Genomic DNA, 25,451 nt, shown 5'->3' with positions numbered 1-25,451 from the left:
TTGCTGACCTTGATAGGCTAATTTAAGCCCAAACTGACTGATTGATTCTTTTTTTTTTTTTTTAATTTTAGCTTATTTGTCAGTCCTCTTTTAAAGCTTTATATTACTGTAGCTTTGGTTGCCTGTTCACATTCAGTTTCAACACTGATAAAAATTGGTTAGGAGAAATAGAGGAGAGAAATATCAATCCAAGAAAGACAGGAGGTGGTGGCAAAAATTGGGTAACAGTAACCTTGAAAAAGCAAATGATAAAACTCTTTTTCTTTTTCATTTAAAAAAAAAAACTAGTGAATTCTATAACAGATACTTTGAATCAAAAAAATCAAAGATGATTGGGATCACTGATTAATGAAATGAGGGCAGAAATGTAAAAAAAAATGAGGGGCTGAAGGCCTGGGGATAGAGATGAGGGGTAAAAAGCAGTGGGAAAAGTGCTGTGGGAAGCAGCAATAGAGGTTGTAATTAACCAGGGGTTAATGGAGGTGGCTAATTGTCCCCCACATGTATAGGTAGGCTTTCTGCTTGGCTACATTACAATTAAAAACCCACCCTCCTAATGATAGGGAATAACAATTAACTGATAATTAGAAACACACTTGGAAGTCACAGTAGTTTGGCGCATGTGTGTGTATTAAGGATCATTTCATATGCTACCAGCCTTTTATTGTTAATGTCCATGCATTGAATTGAATTATATATTTTTGCTTTAATTCCTCAGTCAATTAACCTACATAAGGAAGGATAGAGATGGTCTTAACTTATCACTGTCTTGTATTGCTCTCGTCCCCTATGTCCCCTTTCTTATCCCTCCTTTTTTCCCCTCTTCACTGCCAACCTCACTATACTTTCTTTTTTTTTCTTTTTTTTTAAATAGACCTACTTCTAAATGTGTGTATATTAACAGTCATTGTTAAGGAAAATATTCTTTTGAAAGTCTTTGCAAGCTTTCTTCCTCAAAGTTTTTCTTCTTTTTTTTTTCAGTTTCTCTCTGACTTGTCCTTCATTTTACTTTCTTTGCTTCTTCCAGCTCTTTGTTTTCTATATTTCTTCATTTTCTCCTTTTGACACTTTCATTTTTTTTCTTCAGTTTTCTCCTCCTAATTACTCTGCCATCACCTCTTTTGTCTATTTTTTTCCAATTCAACTTGTGATGATGGTAATCACAGCAATGGTGGGACGATGAAGAGGGCCGAGTCTCCAGAGTGTTTTTATTCTTCATCTTAAAGGCTGAATGATGTCCTGCTGTCTCTTCTTTTGAAGAACGCGTGCACTTATATAATGGCATCATACCGAACGGCTGTGATTGAAGCTGAAAAGGCCAAGTAACTTCTCTACTACCCCTTTAAAGATCACCCTCTCTCACAAATACTCACAGATCAACGCTCTTGCTCCGTCTCCTTTTGTCACACAAGAGCACACAACTTCTTCCTATGTGCAGCCTGTTTTTCTTGACAGATGTAGACAGCCCCATAGAAACCATTTGCTGATTGGAGCAGTTAAAGGCCCAATCTCCTCTCATGGGCCACTTCTCCCTGACATTTTAGTTGATTGCATTGTGCTATCACTGCTTCATTTTTGAGTAGCTCCACGTAAAAAAATGTCTCTACAGTGCCACTTTTTGTTTTTCACTCTCCTCATTTTTTTCCCTCTTCAGTCTTTATATTTTGGAGTGGAGCATCTTTCTGTCCATCTACCCATCTCTCTCTGTCTCTGTCTGTCCACAGTAAAGCCACGTCTGACCGCTTTGTGTGTGCAGATAACTGTGGATGTGCTTCTGTGAGCCTGTGTGGGTGATTTATATTAATCTATACTAGAAATGGCAAATGAGGTGTGAAAATAGTCTCTTTGTAAGTAGTCAGCCAGTGGAATTTACCCCATTAGCAATGCTCGCGACTTTTCCATCTTTGGCCAGTGGTGATAACGCTGTACTCTAAAATCTGACAAGTTGACCTTACTTAAAAAAATCGAGGAAACCGATTGCCTTGAAAAATGTAAGTACACTCCTGATCAAAATCTTAAGACCAGTTAAAAAATTGCAAGAATTTGCATTTTGCACTATTGGATCTTAAGAAGGTTCTAAGTAGAGCTTCACAGTGCTAAAAGAAGAAATCAACGCAAGAGACAAAAACTTTTGAGCAGGGAATCTTTTGAAAACTGCATTTACACTCAAATATGATTTTTTCAGCTGATCAAAAGTAACTATTAAGTCTTATGTTTGTTTACTTAACATATATTTGTTCAGTGTACTTAAGACCTTGTTGTGTGAAGTTAATTTAACTTAGTTTAGTGAAGTTGTTTCAACTCAGAAATATCAAGTAAATTAACCTGTTCTTAACTTAGCTACATCAAGTTAGTCCAACTTACATGAACAGTACAGTTTACTCAGCAGAATCTAGGAAACAGATTGCCTTAAATGAATAAAGTAACTACAACAAAAGATTCACAAGGTTCAGTGTTTTATTTTTAACAAAATACTATCCTTAGCATCTCAACAAAAGCCCAATGTGACCAGTGAAACACATGAAACAAAAAACTAATCACGTTTTTACCCTTCCACAGGGCACAAAAACAGTAAAGATGCTTAAGCCAACTTACAGGCTAAATGAGTAGCAAATTAAAGAGTTTATTTTGAACTGTAAAAAGCAGGCACTCTAGCACTGTAATGTTTACCTGAAAGAAAATAAGATTTAAGTAGTTATATACAGAGGACAAATTCTGACATAACTGGCAATAAACATAGAAATAAATAAATTTCTTGAAGTAATTCATGTGCCAAATATTGCATCCAACAAATAAAAAATAAGAACTTTCACAAATTATTTGATTATACAGTGCAACATAAATCAATATTTATCATTTTCAACAGTATTAATTATGATGTATGATTAAAAAAGTGACAGTAAATAAAAAAAATAAATTCTGAAAATGGAAAAAATTAATAAAAATTAAAGTATGACAGTAAGTTAAAAAAAACAAAAACATATTAAGTAAATACACAATATGAAAAAAAAAGGAAATAAAAAAGGAAACCAGACTGAGCATCACCCTCTGAATGAAGTCAAAAGGTGTTTTTCAGGCATTTTGGACAGTCAGGATAAAGGGCATAGATCAGTCCAAACTGCATCATCGTGACTTTCAATGTCATTCATGACAATTATACCTTCCAGAATGATGCCAGTGCTGGATGGTTCAAGGTGTAGAGCATTTGGACCTGGTTGCTGACTGACTTCAGGAATAACAGTCAATAACCCCACAATCCTGTGGATAATAAGAAAAGTAAAAATTAAAAAAAAAAAGAATGAGGTGAAAATCCTGATTTCCATGTGTACAACCTCTAACAAACCAAATTAAAATCAGAATCAGAAGGTTTTATTGCCATATGGGTGAACAGGTTCACAGCATTAGGAAATTGCTGCGGTACTTCGTGCTTACAGAAAAAAAACAAATAAGTATAAAAACTATAAGACAATATACAAGCATACAAAAGAGACATTGTAGAAGTCTCTTCCATCATCCCCAAGAAAAAAATGAGGCACATCGCAGGACAGCAGTCCTCATGGCAACAACATCATTGGTTTACAAGAAGGGAAAAACATAAAAGTAAGCAAAAGCATTTTCTGAAAAAGCTGAATTACATTTTATTTCACAATAAGTGATTTAAAATAATTGTTCAGTGTGTTGAGAGCTCTTATTTAGTGGAATGCATTTTTCTTCCATGCTACGTGTGCAGAGCATTATCAGCATGCAAAGTCGCAACAAACAAGAACTGAGCCTGGAGTCCAATTCTCAGCTTGTTCGTGAACGTCACATTACCCTCCGCATGACCAGTGAAATTAAAGGCCTGGTTTATGCTTACAAACATGCTAATGTGCTGCATTTGAAATATAGGTAAATAATGTTAAGAGCTCTTGGACAAAAACATTGAAGGCTCTCAAGTAAAACGCATGGCAGTAGCTAATGTTGGCCCCATAAGCCCATGCTTATGGGGGCAAATACTTTTATGCATCATCATGAAAAACTGGCCTGTAACAATAAATTGAATAATAAAGTCATACATGACACACGGAAATATACTGAAGATGAGTAACTCACCTTTAGAGAAAATCAGCTTCTTCCAATGTGCAAGTCCACAGGGTTTCTGGAAGCTTCCCGCATTCCTTTACTGCACATGTGCACTGCTGAACTCAAGCATTCACTCCAGTAACAAAAATATTCAAGTCCAGTTTACATAGTAGAACTTAGTCTTGTACCTCTCTCAGGCTAAACATGTACATTACTCATATTGCTTGAGTTAAATAAACAGTATAGTGAGACTTAAGTAAAGCACACAAACATAATTTAAGAATAGGTATTACCTTTTAGAGTGATGATTGTGATTGATTGTCAGGTTCTTGTTCACCTAGTGAAGTTTTTTTTTTTTTGGTCAGATGTCATTTACTAATGTGCTACAAGTGGGTATCTATCTATATGCATCATTACTAACAGCAATAGTCGTCAGTAGTTTGAGAAAACTGAAAATTCATAGGAAATAAACAATGGATAAATGAAATCTGTTTTTCTATGCTCATCTAGAAGCTTTTGAAAGTTTAGGAAACATGAAGTAAAAATAAAAATTTTGGATTTTGGCCTGGTTTTCATATATGTTATATTTCACACGATTACTTATTACAGTTACTTATCTGAAGCATTTAGCTGTATGACCTAGTTTGAGCCAATATCCAGTGGGCCCTGGGAAAGCTGATAAACTACCAAATCCCTGTAACAAAGCAACAGCTCCGTCCTTTACATTGATTAATTTTTATACCCTGGACACACATGCACATACTGTAAACATACCCACAACCGTCTCTTATGTACCTGCACTCAAGGGCAGCTATATGGAAACACCCTCTCAATCCATTTTCATTTTAATGAAGCCTTTGGGAGCACATTAGAGGCCTAATGTAGCATTGTGTGAGGGGAACTAAACCTATGCTCACAGCAAAGCTATTCTGATGTGCCACAGTCACAGGAAATTGTGGAAAATGACATAAAATCTAATATTTCTATCTGTTTTCAGGCTCACACTCAAAAGATCCACATAGCACAGTACAGTGTGACATCAAATGCTACACGTACACCCAATTTACCTTTAACCGTGCAATACATTTCATTCACACCATGAGAGGTGCGGCAGGCTTGGTATAGCTGCCAAGGAAAATCAAGCACAGCTTGAAGTGTTTAAAATGTCTAATACCAGAGGGATTTGCTTTTCTGAAGCGTGATCGAGCGTGCACATGGACACCCACGGAGCGCTGACTTACTATCTCGGGAATTGCTTCTAGGTTCATTTTCTCTACAGACTCCATTGGGTGAACCATGTTGGATTTTGTTTTTTTTAAAGTTCAGGTTTCAGAATGTATGGATAGCATGCACTTTTCAAAGCTTTTAACTTTAAAAAATTATGTTCAATTTTATATTTTAAGACGGCACAAATTCCAAGTAAATCATGTATTCCATCACGATTATTTCTTTAACCTTCTTTTTGCTGCAAGAATTGATGTTGATATACTAGAGATTTTGAGTATTCTTCATTGGCCATTTTTCATTTTTCTTCCGACTTCATGCTGGTGATTTATTTCTGAACAGGCAATGAGAAATTTTTATTACCACATTTGATATTACGAACTGTGTTCCAATAAGTCTCAGTGTTTCTCTTATTTTCTGAATTCCACTTCAAATCTTCTTTCAAGTGTCAAACACAATGCTGCGAATACAGAAACTACATTTGCTACGAGTAAAAGAGGAAGTTCTCATTTTTGAATTCATCTTGGATGTTTAAGTTATTTCTTGTTAAAAATACACACAGTTAAACACATCTGACTTTTGTCTATAGATATTTTGACATCGGTGTCATTTTGTATATTTGCTTTTCTTAAGCAAAGATTCTTCATCCATCCATCCATCCAGGCAATGAATAATGGATACAACTGGATCCCTCTTGGCCTGTTGAACCGTGTATATTTTTCTCAAACATTTCTCTCTTTTTAAAGCTGAGTTTGAGAAAGGCCACATTTACTGGAGAACTTCAGCCGAATTTCAGTTAAAAAGTTAAGGTCAGTTTTTTTTTTTTGGGGGGGGGGGGGGGGGGGGGTGCAGAGTTTAGAATTTATTTCATTTTCGTGTGATATGCTTGATTAATAGCATATTTGCAGTTACAAGCTATGCAAACAGAGATGGCTCAATTCAAACGAAGTTGGCCGTGACTTTCTGCGGCCTCCTTAGAGAAAAAATAAGATTTTTTTTCCTTTGTTTTTTTTTTTTTTTTATTAAACCCACAGTATTCAAAACATGACAATCATGTGTTTCAAGCTCCAAACACAAAAAAGTGGGCAGAGGCTTGCAAAGCAGTATTGTAGAGCTTAAAAAAAATAGTCAAGGCTGATTATAAATAAATAAATGCATAAAAAAAAGGAATGGCTGAGAGTGGACTGAGCTCAATTCCCTCCCCATAAAATTTTGCTTACACAGGTTTTCAACGATCCCAGTTTGTAACTTGAGAATATGTGAAAAATAAATCTCAAACAGACCAAACTTTATGGCACCTCCTTTGTGATTTACCCTTACACAACTCCAGAATAAATGAAGGTACAGTCAGGATTAGCCATGAAGAGAAAAACAAACGTTGGGTTACTTAACGTAATCCCTGGTTCTTTGATAACAGAGTGAGGTGTTTCACTATGGGAACTGCCTTGGCGTGACCAACTACGGAAGCTCCAAGGACACCACGTCTGTCTGCAACAGACCTGTCAAGCCGTGCTCAGGGCCCCGCCCCTTCTACTATTGCGGCTGACCAGCTCCTCCCTACTCATTCTAAGCAGATTTCTTTCCGTGCCCAAGCAAGGAGGGAAGTGATGGTGAAACACCTCACTCTGTTATCAAAGAACCAGGGATTATGTTAAGTAACCCAACGTTCTTTTTCTAACTTCGCTCGGTGTTTCAGTATGGGAGATATAGCCCACTCCCGGATTGCATCAGCCCTCCATCAGACTCCAGGACTGCCTGAGCCAGGGATGACTGTGCGAGGAACAAAGCCACATGGCCACATCCTGGCCATACCCCTAGTAGAATGAGCTCGAAGCCCCGAAGAGGGCTGAGTGCTCTTACAGCTATAGGCTAGAGTTATAGCCTCTACAACCCAATGAGACAGCCTCTGGCGGGACAAGGGCCTGCCCTTGTGGGGGTGGGCCCAGGAAACAAATAGCTGATCAGATTTTCTGAACCCAGCTGTTCTGTTCACATATGACCCCAAGGCCCGCACAGGGCACAAGGTGTTAAGTCTGCGTTCCTTTACAGAGGAAAAAGGCGGAGGGTGAAATGCCAGCAGTTCTACTGTGGGGCACCTGTATTATGACTCTATCACCTTAGGGACAAAGGCCGGGTTTGGCCTCAGGCACGCTTTAGTAAGACCAGGGGGCAACTGCAAACAAGAGGGGTGAATGGACAAAGACTGTAAGTCACTAACTCGCTTGGCTGTAGTTAGAGCCAGCAGCAGAGCGGTTTTAAGTGAGAGAAATTTTAACCCTACAGCCTCGATTGGCTCGAAGGGGTGGTAGGAGAGTGCATCCAAAACCAGTGATATATCCCATAATGGGACCAGTGGCCTTGAGAATGGGAGCATACGGCGTGCCCCCTTCATGAAGCGACAAACAAGATGGTGCTGACCAATAGTTTTATCGTCCAATCCCACATGGCAGGCTGAAATAGCTGCCAAATAGACCTTTATTGTGGAAAAAGCTTTCCCTCTGTCTAGCAAATCCTGAAGAAAACACAGCAACTCCACCACAGAGCACTGAAAAGGGGATAACCTGCCTTTAATAGCACCATTCTTCAAAAACACACCATTTACAACTGTAAAGAGAGCCTGTGGAGGAAGCTCTTGCATTCTGAATGGTGTCAGTAACCTTCAGAGGCAGGCCTGCAGCATTCAAATTCGACCTTTCACGGGCCAGGCCCAGAGAGCCCCCCGGTCTGGGTGAGGATGATATATCTCCCCTCGCGCCTGAGACAGAAGGTCCCAGCAGATGGGGAGTGGCCGCGGTTTGCCCGCCAGGAGCTGAATTATTTCTGCTAACCAGTGTTTCGACGGCCACCGTGGAGCTATTAAAATTAGCGACAGCCCCTGATCCCTCACTCTGATTAGGGTTGGAGAGGTAAGGCTGAGAGGCAGAAAGGCATATAGCAGTGTGTCTGGCCATGGGTGGGCCCAGTGCGGCGACTGGGTCTGACAGGGAGAAAAACAGTGGGCAATGTGTGTTTTCCTGCGAGGCGAAGAGATCTACGGCAGCCCGGCCATACTTCTGCCGTATCTGCTCCACCACCTGCGGGTGAAGTCTCCAATCTCCGAACAGCGGGTTCCCTCTGGACAGAAGATCTGCTCCCCTGTTCAGAATACCTGGAAGGTGAGTTGCCCGAAGGGAGAGAAATTTTGTGCTGCTCCACACAATTATTTCCCTGGGCAGTCTGTGCAGCTGCAGGGAACAAGTACCACCCTGGTGGTTGATATAAGCAACTACTGTAGAGTTGTCCGTTTTCACCAAAACATGTTGACCCAGGAGATAAGGCAGAAAATCCCTCAGAGCTAAGCGCACTGCATGCAGCTCCAGCACGTTGATGTGAGCCCGAGAGAGCCTCCAGGACCAAACACCATTTGCTGCCCTCCCCATCATGGTTTTGCCCCACCCTGACAGAGATGCATTTGTGGTCAGGGTCATCCTGGATGACACCGCGCTCAGAGGTACTCCCACCGCAAGAGCTGCTGGGTTCCTCCAAAGCTGGAGAGCTGCTATACATGATGGTGTTATTTTTACATTGCGACCGAGATGGCGGCGAGGGCACAGACGTAGGGACGTGACCCAACGCTGAAAATCCCTCATTATAAGCAGCCCCAAATGCACCACAGATATTACCGAGGCCATAAGGCCGAGGAGGAGGGGACAGAGTCAGAAACACAGAACGGGTTCCAAGCGGCTCTTTTCCAGGTTGATTTTGAAGCCGAGCTCCGTAAGGTGGTTTGCCACCACCCTGGAATCTCTGATCGCCTGCTCCTGCGATTGGGAGCATATTAGATAATCGTCTATGTACGAGAATATTCTGATGCTGCTGTTCCTTAACGGAGACAGCGCTGCCTCCACACATTTGCTGAACACCCTTGGGGCTAATGATAGCCCGAATGGGATAGTCTGATAAGCTGCGCTCTGATAAGCGAACCTGATATATTTCCTGTGTGGAGGATAAATGGCGATGTGAAAATATGAGTCTGAGAGGTCGATTGTCACAAACCAATCGTCTGAATGAACGGCCCGACAGAGCGCTTTGTGTGTGAGCTTTCTGAACGTGCGCTTTCTCAAGTGTTTGTTTAAATACACATAGATCTAAAATGGGCCAGAGAGAGGAACCCTCTTTTTTTGGAATGAGGAAATAACAGGAGTAAAAGCCCTGCTGAGCCTCCTTGCTCGGGACCGCTCTGATCACCTGCGTAACAGGGAAGCAATTTCGTCTTCTAGGATGTTTGCTGACTCTCCCTTGGCCACTGAAATCAACTTTCCGTTGAATATCAGTGGTTTCATTGCGAACTGAAGCCTGTATCCTTGGGAAATGGTGGCCATAACCCAGGGATGGACTGCGCATGCGCACCATTGCTCCAGCCACGCACAGAGGGGGCCCATGAACACGTGTGACGTCACCACTGCCTCCCGAACGGAGGTGTCCCCCTCAAGAAGGGCGCGAGCCCCCCCCACCAGGGACGGGGTGACGTGACAGTGATTTTCTTTCGTTTTTTTCATTTTATTTAAACTGGGGGGACATTCTGCCCTTGGCAAACTGCCTGGTTGCAGGAATGCACACTTTTTCTTTTTGAACTCCCAAAACACAATGAAGTGTCTGAAAACTTTGAGCAGTGCTTGGTGACACTGTTTAAGTGCTTTGAAGTGAATAATGAAACAGGGGTAGTGCATGGTGACACTGTGACCTTTGATCCCGCATCTCCTCTCGCTGAACTAGGCGTGGGAACTGAGAGAGGGCTCCTGATGAACTGGGAACCCCAGGAGCCTCTGAACCATGAACCCTGGGAGGTGTGGTTACCTCTTCCAGCACCTTCCTCCTCTTTGAGGGAGGAGAGAGAGGTGATGCACAATGTTGCAGACCTGCTAGGCTGAATACTTCTTTTCCCCCTTCCCCGGGGTATGACGTCCGGTTCTTTGCAGCAGCCGCTGCAAAGGAGTGTTTGCCCCAAGGCCTTCGGTTTTCTGCCTTGACCTGCTGGGAGGACTGCGGTCTTGCCGCTTGCCCCTGAACTTTAGCTCCACTCTGCCTACCCCTCACGGCTGCAGCTGCAGCTGCAGCTGCGAAGCCTACTCTAGACACCTGGTGAGATTGTGAGATTGAAAGCTTCTCCCTCCTGCTTTTTGAGAGTGCTTGTCTCTCTCATTTTCTCCAAGGCTGGGCCAAAAAGACCCTTGGCTGGGTCATAGGCTACATCCTGCAAGGTCCATTACACGCCCACAACCTTAGATTGCTCCCCTGGAGGAGCGTAGGATGAGATCGTTGACCACACAAATCTCATCCCAGAGGGCTGGGTTTGGAGACCCCGAGTCCAGTTGACGACCCATGTCCTCTAAAATCTCTGCCTGATAAGCTGACAGCAGTAAGAGAACACACGGACTGTGCTGCATATTTGTACATCCTTTGATAGATGGATGCAGTGAGGCGATCCATCTTACTGGGCAGGCTCCACTGCTGGGGGTCTGGTCAGCCCCAGCTCACCCATTCCTTGCATCTCCAGCTTAGAGCAGCCCTGGGTAGGAAGCTTGCTCTTAAAAGGGCTAGACCAATAGCAACTCATTTCTTTCATGCAAGCAGGCACTGCTGGCAGAAGCTGCTTTGCAGGTGGTGAGGCTGGAGGGAGCCTCTTGCCATCATACAGGTCACGTTCTGCCCCTTCAGCCTCCTGGGCTGCTGGCCATGGGATGCCCAGCTTGGCAGCAGTCCGTTTGCAAACCTCATACAAGTTGCTGTCCACTGGGGGTACAACTTCAGCCCCACTTGGGGGCCTGGACTGCTGAGCAGGGAAGGTGGAGTCATCCTCCTCTTCCTCCATGTCCTCTAGGCCGAGGAGGTCGGCCTCACCCTCGGTTGGGTCGAGGAGCCCCTCGAACAACTGGGGCATAACCGGGGACACTTCCTCCATCATGTCCGCCCAGCTCGATGTGACTGGCGGCTGATGGATATCAATCGTAGCATTGTTGGCTGACAGGCAGGGGTCCTGGCTGTTAGCCACTGCTACTCTCAGCCTCCTTTCCAGGATTTTCTCTGGCAAGGCGCAGTGTGAGCAACCTTGTGGGTCCACCAGAGAAGTCTGAACTTGGTTAGCACCCATGCAAGCTATGCACATCGGATGAGAGTCCCTGCCCGAAATGGAGGCACCGCATGACACGGGGCATGGGCGGGATGCAGCCTCTTTGGCCTTCAGTTCTGACCCTTTGGGGGCGATAGCGGCCGTAGCCATAGTGATCAGAAAGGGGGTGAGACTGAGCAACACGAGGCTCGTCGTAACACGTTAGCCTGTTTGCAGCTAGCGCTAGCAATGGGGTTAAGTCCGAGCTAGTCACCGTAAGAGCTCAGCTCGTCGTGACACGTTAGCTGAGCTCTACCAGTAGATTCAGGGAGCAAATTAATGCTAACTGAAACCTAACACTGTTTGGGGTCAGTCAGCAAATTAATGCTAGCCCGACATAACACGGTAGTGGCCCGCTAACAAGCTAATGCTAGCCGGATACTGAAAAGCTCGCCGTGACGCGTTAGCCCAAGTTTCACACACACACACACACACACACACACACACACACACACACACACACACAATGGCTACCCTGCTAACTAAAACCAGGCAACCGCTGAAGACAGCTCACCATGATGCGGTCTCTGTCCAAGGTGAATAACTACAAGTACACTTCTTTTGAGGGACTTACTCAGCACAATCCAAACTGAAAACTGGAGAACTGCGTTCGGTGACGTACTCCTGTACAGGATGCCTGAGAACTGTTTAACAGCTAACCAAGCTAGCCTGTAGTTTCTCACGGAAAGAAAGCGAGAATGAGTAGGGAGGAGCTGGTCAGCCGTGATAGTAGGAGGGGCGGGGCCCTGAGCACGGCTTGACAGGTCTGTCGCAGACAGACGTAGTGTCATTGGAGCTTCCGTAGTTGGTCACGCCAAGGCGATTCCCATAGTGAAACACCGAGCGAAGTTAAAAAAGAACTCGTGGTGATGGTAGAAGAGATTAAAGTAAGGCAACATATTATTTGGTGGACTAAACAGTGTGTCGACAAACAAAGCCAGCATGCAGCTTAGGAGTGTGTCGCTGCTGCAGTGAGTGAGGTGGAGCAGAAAGACAGAAATGAAAAGTTCACTGCAGTCTTGCAGACCTGCGATATTCCTACATAAGCAGAAAAGATTTACCTTAGAGTTAAGATAGTTTTCCAGCCAAAGTAAGTTTTATCAACATATTCTTGACTAATCTCTGGCAACATAGGTTCAGTAACATAACTGAGACATGCATGATTCTTTAAAATGATCCACAAAGTATGAACAAAACTTTGTAAATAAGCTAATAAATATAAAGTTGTTTATAAACAGCAGTTATGAACAAAAGACAGAAAATAGTGAAGAAGAGTGAATCATGCCTATATGCAGTGCTTGGCTGATTTTTTTTTTTTTTTCTTTTTAGCCCACCACCCAGTGTAAAATTTCTGCCAAAGCTGCCCTAAATTAGCAATGTTGGTAATTTATCAAAATCAATTTTTCTTTTTTGTACTGGGTAATCCACCAGTGTGTAAAAACTCTTTTAATTGAAATATTTTTAATGCTAAAACATAATTATTGCTTTGAATCCATGAATTTTCAAATTCAGTTTTACAAAAGCATAAAAGATAGTAAAACATGTTATCATTTTTTGATTAAGATGCCAAATTACTGTTATTTCCTTGCATTCTTGAACAGAAAAAGCAGTCTTAGTGGTTGAATGTTAAACTTAATTAATTCCTTACTTCTCAGAGAAGTCCAGTGTGTCAGCTCAAATTTGGATATTAAAATGTGAATTCAGTTTATCTGCCTCATAAATAACAGTATAATTTATAGTTTTAAATAAGTTTTTAAACATTTTTTGTTTTTATGACAGGTGGTCCAATAAATTTGTTAAACACTGATAAATGTGATTCTATTAACTTATGGACCTGTGAATTCATATACAATGGCCTTAGCTGGAGAGATTTTGGTACAATATGTTAGATACCACTGTCCATAAACATCAAAACACCAACTGGAGAAATATATTTTGCAAGAATTTTTTCCATTGGATTCCAGTAGAGCTGCAGCTCTTGGATAATCAATATCAAGGTGCATTGAAACAGCACACAGTCCCTGAACATCGTAATGTTCTTTTCTTTAATTATTTTTCCTGTCTGTTGCATGCTCATCATACCATCATTTACACTTTGATGTATACTGTCAGTAGTAGTGAAATATTGAAAATCCTCAAATCCTCTGGGATTGTTAACAAGAGATCCATATCTGTGTACTGTATAATTGCTGGGTGATGGGATGTGCTCTATTAGACAGCCGTGTGCATGATAAATAGTTCATGTGAGTGAAAAGTCTTCATCTTTGCCTGCAACTCAAACAAGCATCTGTTGAGACCCCGTCCACCCCAGCAGCACACATTTACCCCACCTCTCATAAAATAAAATAAAATACAAATATTTTAGAAATCTGTCAAATTTGTTTAAAACTAAACAAGCCGAATTCAGTTTTTATACTCAAATTTGGGTATTGACAATAAAAGCTTTCTATTCTATTCTATTTCTATTTTATTGCCAAAAGTTTTCACTCAGCCATCCAAATCATTGAATTCAGGTGTCCCAATCACTTCCGTGGCCACAGGTGTATAAACCAAGCACCTAGGCATGCAGACTGCTTCTACAAACATTTGTGAAAGAGTGGGTCGGTCTCAGGAGCTCAGTGAATTCCAGCCCCATTACTAATAGATATTCCACTGTTATTATAACAAAGTGGAAGCGATTAGGAATGACAGCCACGAAATTGTTGGTTACGTAAAATGACAGAGCAGGGTCAGCAGATGCTGAGGCGCATAGTACACAGAGGTTAACAATTGTCTGCAGAGTTAGTTGCTACAGACCTCCAAACTTCATGTGGCCTTCAGATTAGCTCAAGAACAGTGTGTAGAGAGCTTCGTGGAATGGGTTTCCATGGCTGAGCAGCTGCATCCAAACCTGACATTACCAAACACAATGCAAAGCATCAGATGCAGTGGTGTAAAGCACACACCCACGGGACTCTGGAGCAGTGGAGACATGTTTTCTGGAGTGATGAATCACACTTCTCCATCTGGCAATCTGATGGATGAGTCTGGGAGTGGTAGTTGCCAGGAGAACAGAAATTGTCTGACTGCATTGTGCCAAGTGTAAAGTTTGGTGGAGGGGTTGTTTTTCAGAAGTTGGGTATTTTGAGCAAATACTTACGTAGCTCCAGTTAAAGAAACTCTTAATTCTTCAGCATACCGAGTTACTTTGGACCATTTCATGCTCCCGACTTTGTGGGAACAGTTTGGGGATGGACCCTTCCTGTTCCAACATGACTGCGCACCAGTGCAAAAAGCAGGACCATAAAGACATGAATGAGTGAGTTTGGTGTGGAAGAACTTGACTGGCCTGCACAGAGTCCTGACTTCAGCCTGATAGAACATCTTTGGGTTGGATTAGAGCCGAGACCTTGAGCCAGGCCTTCTCATCCAACATCAGTGTCTAACCTCACAAATGAATTTCTGAAAGAATGGTCAAAAATTCCCATAAACACTCCTAAACATTGCGGAAAGCCTTCCCAGAAGAGTTGAAGCTGTTATAGTTGAAAAGGGTGGGCTAACATGATATTAGACCTTATGGATTAAGAATAGGATGTCACTCAAGTTCATCTGCATGTGAAGGTGGACGAGCAACTACTTTTGGCAGTATAGTGTATTTTAGCATTAAAAATATAATTTTGATTAAAGCGCTTGTACATACTGCTGGATTAACCATTATAGAAACATAAAAAAAATATTGTGGTAGTTACCAATACTGTTAATTTAGGGCAGTTGTGGCATAAAGCTTACACTGGGTGGTGAGCTAATAATTTTCTTAAGCACTATATACACATAAGCAAACACACACACAATCTATGTCATAGTAGTGTAGTGAAGAGTGAATCTGAGACAAACGCAACATATTAATATAGATCAGACAATTCACTAAAGAACACCAGTGTAGATTACAATATACTGTATACTATTTGTCAAGGCAAAGTAAGTATAAGTATGGCACATTCCATCACAAAATGATTTTCTGTAATGTCAGTACACATACTGCAACAAGCACTATGTAGTGACACCCTTGAACTTAAATAATAATGCTGAAAAACAAGAGACTTTAAAAGCTGTGTTGAAAAGTGCTTAAATTTATCTTTATCTCAGTGTATCCGTCTGATAGCGATCGTTAGTCTGATCTTACAGGTCACTTCTGCTTGCCAGGAAAAACACATTAGAGGATTGTAACGTAATAATAGAACAGACTGTCAGAGATAAAAAGGTTACACTTTAGAAAGGCGCACATAGAAAAGATGCCCTCAGTTTCCACAAGGATCTACATTAGTAGTACATCTATATTAGTACTTACAATACAGTACGTTGCCACAACTGAATATTAGCATTTGAAGTATATTTCACTACTGTAGTACAAAATGTGTTCATTATTTGTTTCTGTTGTCTGACTTGGGCTATCACCCTTTATGCTTTTTATGTAGCTTTTGTTTCTTTCCTCTCGTGCTGTCCGTGGCTTTTGGACTCTGAAAGTGCTTCAGAGCAGAAATTTCAAGTATGCACACTAAAACATCTACACGATTAATCCCGTGCTCTGCTATTTACTTTGGTTCATAAAGCATTTAAAAACACATAAATACGTGTTCTTTTTCATGGTTTTCTTTCACACTCTAACTCACTCACAGACACATGCGGTAGCCTGATTTCTGTCACCAATCAAGCTCCATTTTCCAACCAAATTAATTCTTTCTAATTTGGAGCTTCCAGCGGTCAACCCCCCGTGGCGCTGATACTGAGCTGTGCCCGTGTGTGTTCATGCACACATATGCTTTAATGTCTGCGTAAGAAGGAGAGCACATTCTACAATAGATCTTAATTGAGAAGACGGACTGCAATCAGTACATTCTTGTAGGAAATCATTAAATCATTTCTTCCTCCCCTCTCCTTTTCTTGTTCGCCTTCTTATGGTGATTAGCATGGTGATGATAGCATCCTGATTATGTCCATCAGAAAAAAAAATCTGACATCTGTGTTCTCTCCAGTTCTGTTATTGAGGAAATTAAAAGTGAGAAGGAAAAACAACTCACACACACACAAAAAGCTTTGCTAACTCTCCTCATTAATGCGTTGCATTAAAATGCAGTGTTATGAAAGTATAAGAGCTGGGGTACATGTCATACTTCAGTGTTGCTGCTGGAAAATTCTGTTAACAGTTTTTTAAATTCCAGTAGATTTACATTGTTTGTAAATGTGTGTACACTTATGATAAAATGAAACCATTATTTTAGAAAAATGATGGTTTCCCTTTAGGTAAGCAAAACTATCTGATAGAAGAATTTACTGTTTTGGGTTATTTTGTTTTCCCCAATATATATATTTTTGGTTTTTTACCATTTATCACTTAAGTTTGGCGACTTAGCTTTGTGTACTGCCAGAAATATTCTTTTGATTTGTCGGCTAGAGAGTTTTTATTTAAATAAAATCAAATGAAGAATCCTCTGAATCCGTTTTGATCTGAAAATAGGACCTGCATTCTTCAGTAAAAGCTCTTGACTTCCCAGACATAAAGAACCTCTACTGGAGCAACCTTGACTCTTAGGACTTTAAATTCCTAATATGAAAAGGAAAAGTAAAAAAAAAAAATAAGAGAAGGAAGCGGTGTATTGTAGAAGCTCTGAAAGGAGCGCAGGAGTGAAAGGAGTGCAGGAAGAGACAGGAATGTTAATGGCACTTTTATTTTATTCAAAGGCAGCAGCTATCGTTCACCAGAAGCTTCAGTGAGCCTTCAAATTTAGCTTTTTTCTATTTCTCCTTTTAGTATGTTTCAACTTTCACAGTGTTAAATCTAGGTAATTAAATCATTAACTAATGGACACTGCTTCCTTTGTGGAGTTTGCATGTTCTCCCACTGCCTCTCTCTGAGTACTCCAGCTTCCTCCCACGGTCCAGAGACATACATGTTAGGTTAATTGGTGATTCTGAATTGACCGTAGGTGTGTGTGTGTGTGTGTGTGTGTGTGTGTGTGTGTGTGTGTGTGTGTGTGTGTGTGTGTGTGTGTGTGTGTGTGTGTGTGAGAGAGAGAGAGAGCTTAAATGGTTGTCGGTCTCTGTGATAGACTTGTGACCTAAGCGTATCCCCCCTGTCTCCCTAAAACAGCCAGGATGGGCATTATTTTTTAGGAATACACTATTTTGTTCTAGCAAATCCACCATCACTGGTAGACTCACACTGACACTTTCAGTGTTATAGTAATGTTACTTTTATTGTTTGTTTGGGGCTTTTTTGCATGTTTCGTTTAAAATATCAAGTCCTCCTTTTTCTTTTTTTTTCCTCCCCTTGTCTCTCCCCACCCTTTCCTGTGTGTCGTTAGGAAATGGCCAAGATTTTGAATCATCCACGTGTCTATGCGTTCCTTCACGTTCCCGTGCAGTCGGCCTCTGATAGTGTACTGATGGACATGAAGAGAGAATATTGCATTGATGACTTCAAACGAGTGGTGGACTTCCTTAAAGAAAGGTAAGGGCTCCTAATGGACTGATGCGGTCTATTTATGAGTGCAAATGCATGTATAAGCACATGAATACATCTACAAACTTTGGAATATCATGACTTTCACCCTCATATATGCACTCTCTCCTCCTCACTGCATGATTTTTTGTTATTCATGATGCACTTGAACAGGTGCTGTGTGTCATAATTCATCAGAATAGCTTGTAGGTGTTAGGAGAACATCTTTCTTTTTGACTAGCAGTGTTCTTTTATACTCTCTTCTGTCTCTCACTGGCTAACTTTGAAGTATAGATGAGATTAAAAATGGGTAATTGCTTTTTATCTGAGAGTTGATTCAATGTTTTTGTTATACAAACTGTTGCCTTCCTATCTCTGTCCTTAAGTTCCTTATATTTCCTTAATCATCCAGGATGCTACTGAGACATTTAAGATTTTTTTTTAAACAGTACTGCATCACTTCAGTGTCCATTATGGCAGGATGATGTGCTTCATAGTCCAGTTGTCTTATTACTCCTCTTTGTCATCCACAGCAGAGGAGGTTGCCCACCCTCCATAATGCTGCTGCATTATGGAGGGTGGACAACAACCAGCATGAAATAACATTTACTTGTTACATACAACGCTGATTTATTGAGCAGACTGTAGTCAGTTAACGTAAGTGGATGGATATCAGCTGAACCACTTTGCTCGTTTACCTTTGACCTAGTGTTCTACTATATGGTCCATTTAGTTTCTAAACCGTCTCACCTGTCTCTTCACCTGCCATTCATACAGAGCAAAAGCTTTTAACCGACAAGAACACACTACTGACAAAAAAACACACAAGAAAAGGAGACAGTATAAAGTGCTTCTGCAAATGCACAGTTACCTTACAGGATAGCCTTAAGTTAAAAAAGAATGAATTAAAAAAAAGTAGTAGTCCGATATAGCCTCTTGTTTTCTCTCATTTGGTGATAGTAGCAAACAAACACACACACACACACACACACACACACACACACACACGGAGACTCATGTTAATTTCAAAATGGCCTCAAATAGTGTACTGATTTTACACTGTTAGTAGATGTAAGTATTCTTGCTGTGGCTATCTCATAAATGTGTGTTACAAACTGTACACAAGCTTTTCTTCTAGCATTGATCTTTTCTTCATCTCCCTCTTTTCTTTGCCGTACATTTCTCTTTCTGTCGGCTCTCATTTGAAACGACATTGCTTTACAAGGTTAACCATTTCAAACTCAGAATTAACAGACAAGTCAAGGAGAACTGATTGCAGCACTGTTTGAATGGCTGAATCCAGATTCCTGGAATACTTTGTGTTAAAGCAAATGTTCCATCAACAAATACACAGTGTGACCTACTCACACAGATTTCAAGATAAATGTGTACATCTCTTACATGGATGAAATATAACCACATAATACACAGATGTGACCTCTGACACTGTTAGAAAGACGCAAACTTAATCTTTCACTATATGGAAGATAATCTGTAATAGAGTTTGAGCTTGAGGCCTGATGGCAGTGCATTCAGACAGATTTATAAACATAGAACTGATGCTATGATGATATACAATGAAGGGATTCATGTCTAAATCAGTTTATATTATAGATATGTCTTAAAGCTCCAGCTATGACTGTAAGATTTACAGCATTTTAATACACTGGCATTTTTAAGCATGTTATTACTTTTGCCAGATCACAACCTTCAATATTTTTCTACTCAAATTGCATGGCATGTGGGAAATATGCAGTACATATTTTTAGATGAGTATAGAATAGGGGGTTTCTGTGTGATTTATTTATTTATTTATTTATTCTTCACAGGGAGTGAAAGCAAACAAAACAAGTAGAGTCTAATCAGAGAATGCACATGCATTCACTCCAGTGATATTCAGTGATAACTGTCGGGTTTTTTGTTTGAAGCATTGTGAGTTGCTCACTTAAGTTGACCGAGGTTGAGAAAATGAGAAATATTATTCAGCACAATAAAAAGCTGGTTGACTACATCAAGACTTGTGTAAATTGAATTATGTTGATTTGATTTTTAAGATAAAGTCTTCATGTGTTTTTTCACTTAAATGTTTTTTTTTTACCCCTCAGTCTGAAAGGTTTGTTGTTTTTTTTTATTTTTTTTTTTTTTTTTTTGCCTTTTTATATGAACGTGGTTTGGAACGTTCTGCCAATATTGCTGCAGTTTGGAGTCAAAATGATGATGAGGTTCAAAGGACTGACTCAAATGGTGCAAAGATTTAAGTGTTTAATTTTATTATTTGTTACCAATTACAAATAAGGAGCGTTGGCAGATAACAGGCAGTGAAGTATAGTCACTGTGTGTTCATGTATGATGTCATGACACTGTCAGTAAGAATGCATTGTGGTTGAGATACATTAAGGCTTAATAAATTACATTCTTGTGACCCTCACCATAATGATGCCAATCTCAGAAAGTGACAGTATTCTCAGTAGTTTATTTTATTTTGTGATTTTAGCATTTCTTATTCCTGGTTCTTACTTGTTTTTGAATTGATATGGTGAATAAAGTCACTAAGGCTAATATGCACCCTATTAAGATCTACTGAGATCTGATAATTATGTGCTCTAGAACTTGTACTTCTTGGGCTCTTGTGCCACCTAAAGATTCTACTGCCAGGAGGCTGAGGGGTAGCACTGCCATTATTATTTTTTTTTTAAGTTGTAGACCTTGCTTTGCATTATTTGATCTAATTCATTGATTTCCATTTACTGCAGCAGTAACTGCTTCATGTAAAGGTCAAAGTCAACCAGGATTAGAAAAACAATGGAAATCTGGATGATTCATTTTACTAAGATCACTTTACAGCTATCTGCAATTTGGCCTGTAGGTATTTGTGCACATCCTGCAGTGGATATCAAATAAAACAATCAACATCGTGCAGACTTTCAGTTTTTATTTAAGAGGCTCAACAAAAGTATTGCATTAATGCTTTTGGAATTACAGTCATTATTATGCATACAGTAGTCCCTCATTCTCAGAGACATAAAAGTAACTGGGCAACTGACTGACAAACAGTTACATGCCCAGGTGAGGCCTGTTCCCTCATTAATTCATGACAAATAGCAGATGAAAGATCTGAAGTATTGAATCTGTATTTGGTAGCCGTTCGCTGGAACTCTCAATAAAGAGGTGTTGCTGCAGATGGTGGGGTGATTGTTGGGGTGGAAAGTGAGATTGCATAAACATTTGGAGTGGCCAAATCGACAATCTTGTTCATTCTTAAAAAGAATGAATGCACTGACCAGCAGATGAAGACCAAAAGGTCTCAAAGACCACAGAGAGACAAAGCAGATTATAGCATAATTATTTCCTTGGTATAGAAAAAATGGTTAATAAATATCCTTCATAATATCTAACCAAGTCAAGAACACTATTGAGGAGGTTGGTGTCAAAGTGTATAATCAAGTGATGAATGTAAATACAGAGAGTTTAAAATAAGATTCAAATCAGTGGTTACACTGAAAAACAGGACAGCCTCGGGAAACTTTGTCAGAAAACTTTTAAAAGAGCCTTTTACCAGAATGATGGTTAGAGAGGAGTATGGAGAAGGAAAGGAACACTTCATGATCTGAAGCATACCACATTATTGTCATTTCACAGTATGAATTTGCGGCATTTATTTTTCCGGATCAAGTTTGACTTTTCAGATTTTTCGAAAGCGATCTGACCAATCACACCTCTGCATTTGGCAACGTGTGAGCTCAAAATGTGCAGTGATATACTGAATGTACAGTGATGTGGGAACAGTAAAATACTAGTTTTCCTCAGACACACAGCTAGACGCCGCTCCGGGTCGATCACGTCACTAAAAGCATTTCTCTGCCTTCTCAGATGTGATCTCAGCTCTGCCAACAAGAGCTTAAACTGCATCTTGAAATATGTGTGAAAGTGGCCGTGATGCAGCTTCAACTCCTGGATCAAACCATGAAATTCTCCCTCCTGCTGCTGCTTTCTCAGTTGGATGAACTCAGAATCTCTGCTTCGTCCTTCTCTTGTTTAGAAACATCGGGACCTCATCATATGGTCGCTTGATGTTGACCTCATTTTTTTTTCACAGCTCGTTTCATGGGGATAAATTATTCACAAACAAGTTCACGACAAGTTCGGATCCAAAAAATTTGGAATTTGGTGGCGTTTTTTTTCCCAACGATGTGTTAAGGGCTGAATTCCTAAACAGTTAATGCGGTGCCACATTAAATTAAAGCTGAAACTCTGCACCTCAGTCATACAGTGATAGCTTGATTTAAAATCCTCTGTGCTGGCGAAAAGAAGCCAAACTACCAAAAAAAAAGTGTCATTGTCCAAAAACTTGTGGACCTACACTATACATGGAAGCACTCTATGCATTTAACAATACTGGCAGGTTCACAGAACCACTCCCCTGTTTTTTTTCTCACTCACATGTCCACATGTTATTGTGTCTCTGTGTTCATGTGATACTTTGAGTCACTGTACCTCTTTGGATCATTCTGACGCACTTGCAGGTCTTTCTTTATCTCTGCCCACATCTCCCATTTACACCCTTTTTTCATCCAGTCTTTCCCACATTCACTTTGTTTTCCCTCTGGCCCCAAGTGGAAACCCTACTGACATCAAACACAAGCCCCGTTAGTCTGAAATCTACCTGTGCTCTGTCCTTGACTTAAGGCTTTTTTTTTTCCCATAAATTATTTAGATCCAATATACAACCCCAGGAACAATTTGCAACTAATTGCAACAGGTGAGTAACATGATTGTGTATAAAAAGAGCATCTTGGGCAGGCTGAGTTTCTCAGAAGTAAAGATGTGCAGTGGTTCACCAATCTGCAAAAAACTGCATCTACAGATTGTGAAACAGTTTCCTCAACATAAAATTGGGAATGCTATGAATATCTACAATACTTAATATAATCTAATTCTGAGAATCTGGAGAAATCTCTGTATGCAAAATCAATATTGGATGCCTGTGAGCTTCTGTCATGGAAATCATTCCACGGGCTCCCGAACACGTCCAGAAATCATGTGAACACAGTTTGCTGTGCCGTCCACAAAAGCAGGTTACAGCTCAGTCATGCAAACAAAAACGTGAAGTTGATCCAGAAACACTGCCCTCTTCTCTATGCCGAAGTACATTTAAAATGGACTGAGGGAAAGTGGAAAACTGTTCTGTGGACCGACGAATTGAAATTTGAAATTCGTTTTGGAAAGCGTTTTGGACGCCGGATCCTCCGGACTAAAGAGGACAGGGACCAACTGGCTTTTTTTTTTTATTTATCAGCAGTCAGTTCAATCAGTTCAAAAGCCTTCATCTCTGATGGTATGGTGGTGCCTATGGAATTGACAGCTTGCACATCTGTAAAGGTACCATTAATGCTGAAAGGTATAACAGGTTCTAGAGCAACATACTGTATGCTCCCAGCCACGTCTTTTTTTAGGGAAGACCTTTCATTATTCATCAAGACGATGCTAAACTGCGTACTGCATCTGTTACAACAGCGTGGCTTCACAGTGCAGTAGAAGAGTGCTAGTGCTGAATTGGCTTGGCTGCAGTCCAGACCTTTCACCAATGAAAAAGATTTGGTACATGATGAAATTAAAAATAAGACAAAATAGACAGAGGACTATATGAGCAGCTACAATCAGCCAAGAATGGGACAACATTCCTCTCTTAGCCTGTCTCCTCAGTTGTGTATTGGATATTAATCAGCAGTAGTTTTGCTAAATTATTTTTCATTTAGGTCATTTTGAAAAATAAATATAGCAAACAGTATCTTTTCTAAGTTAACTTTCCTTTCAGGACAGTTGAGTCACAGTTTTTGCTTTCTCCCTGGCTCATTTGTGGATCTACCACTGTTCTCTCCTTGTCTCCAGTTGCTTTTTTTTGTTGTTGTTGTTTTGTGTTGTTCAGTAGAAATTCTAACACAGTGCCACTAATCTTGCCAAAAAAACCCCCCCACTGTGGTAAATTGTCAAGGAGCGCACAGAGACCTTTCCCACAGACACACACAGTTGCAATCTTTCCACATACAAGCCGTAAACTGTCTTTTGTGTGAGTCGCTGTAAAGGCTGTGTGTGTGTTTTTGTGTGCGGGTGTTTTCTGGCTACTTCTACATAAACATTCAGACTCAAACGGGTGATGTTTGTTGTGTGAAATCGATACCAGTACACATCCAGTGGTCTGAACCATTTGGCTGCAGCAGTAATAGAGATACGGTTCAGGGTCCGGGAGAGAGGCCAGGACTTCAGACAAGCCAAAAACACACCCACTGTGTTTGCCTGCAAAAGACAGAACATACAAGAGATACATAAGTTGGTGTGTGTGTGTGTGTGTGTGTGTGTGTGTGCACTCCTGTGGTGGCCTTTCAATTCATGGATGCAAAAAGTTGGTGCTGAGGGAGAATTAGTGTCGGTCTCCTCTGTCTATATTGCTTCGTTTGCTCTTGAGCAACATGCTCTTTTCAGTAGACTTTGTAAGACAGGACAGCTTACACAGTTAAATGTAAAAATAACATCATGATTGTTAATTTTTTTTTTTTAATCAAAAGTATATTGATAATAGTTGGCTTTTTTTGTGTCTCCATTACTGAACTATTTGCTGATGTTTTCTAATTTTGCAAAGTCAGCTTGCATTATTAAAACTATACTCGTTCTTGTCGGGTCATAAGATTCATGAGCCTGTTTAGAACTTTCCCCCCCTAAGTTCTCTTTCAAGCACTTAACACAGAAAAGAAGGCCCCACGCATGCTCTGTGGGAGTGTTTGTGTGTGCATGAGTCAGGCTGTTAATATAGATTCACAAGCAGTCCTTTGTTTAAGCATGTGAAGTTCACCTCAGAGGAGGGGACAGGCGTCTTGTGCAGGTGTGTGTGAGGTCATGGCTTATCTGACTGACACACACAACAGGAGACAAATGTTGTTTCTCTTTGCAAACAGCTTAATGCCAGCAGCTCTGCAGAGGTCGCAAGGGGTCACGCTCCTGCGGCGTTTCTTATCATTGAAAACCTGCACGCGCGCACATATCCGTACATCACACATCAGACCTCTCTCCTTGACGTTGTTTACTTCTCAGGATCCTGAACCCCATTAGGAAATGAAGGGTACATATTTTAATGTTTTTTTTTCAGGAACGATTTTTAGTGTGTTGATGTTTTGTTTTGTTTATTTCTCCGCAGGAGGTTTTGAAGTGGTTCTGTGTAGATACTATTAGAGCGAGCTAAATTGCATGGTTAGAAAAAACCCATAAGTACTGTTGAACCTGGAGAAAAATAAATGATCAGTGTCAGCCAACAGTCAAGATCAGAAATTAATTATTGGCACCCTGGTTTATCATTCAAAGTATGACCATGAAATTTAAATTTTCTCTAAAAACCAGGAGGAACTGTAACCCCTGCTGATCCCCAGATAGTGTTATCCAAGAGTTTATGACTGGAAAAAGAAAATGGCAAAAGCAGTACTCCTCCGTGTAGATGAACTTGCAAAATAAAATCAGTTATCTTTAAGAATATGTTCTTAAAATGGACCA

General features: G+C 40.6%; 1 protein-coding gene across 1 annotated transcript in view; it reads left to right on the top strand.

Annotated features, from left to right (window-relative positions):
- Nucleotides 1-25,451, top strand: part of cdkal1 (CDK5 regulatory subunit associated protein 1-like 1) — a 260,220-nt gene that overhangs the window by 142,128 nt on the left and 92,641 nt on the right. Inside the window, exon 11 of the mRNA XM_030750431.1 lies at nt 17,776-17,921. Coding sequence (XP_030606291.1) covers nt 17,776-17,921 — 146 coding nt within the window. The remainder of the gene's footprint in view (nt 1-17,775; nt 17,922-25,451) is intronic.

Source organism: Archocentrus centrarchus, chromosome 16 (genome assembly GCF_007364275.1).
Source record: "Archocentrus centrarchus isolate MPI-CPG fArcCen1 chromosome 16, fArcCen1, whole genome shotgun sequence".
Taxonomy (NCBI): Eukaryota; Metazoa; Chordata; class Actinopteri; order Cichliformes; family Cichlidae; genus Archocentrus; species Archocentrus centrarchus.
The sequence above is the reverse complement of the archived record's forward strand: the minus strand, read 5'-3'. Positions and strand labels throughout refer to the sequence as shown.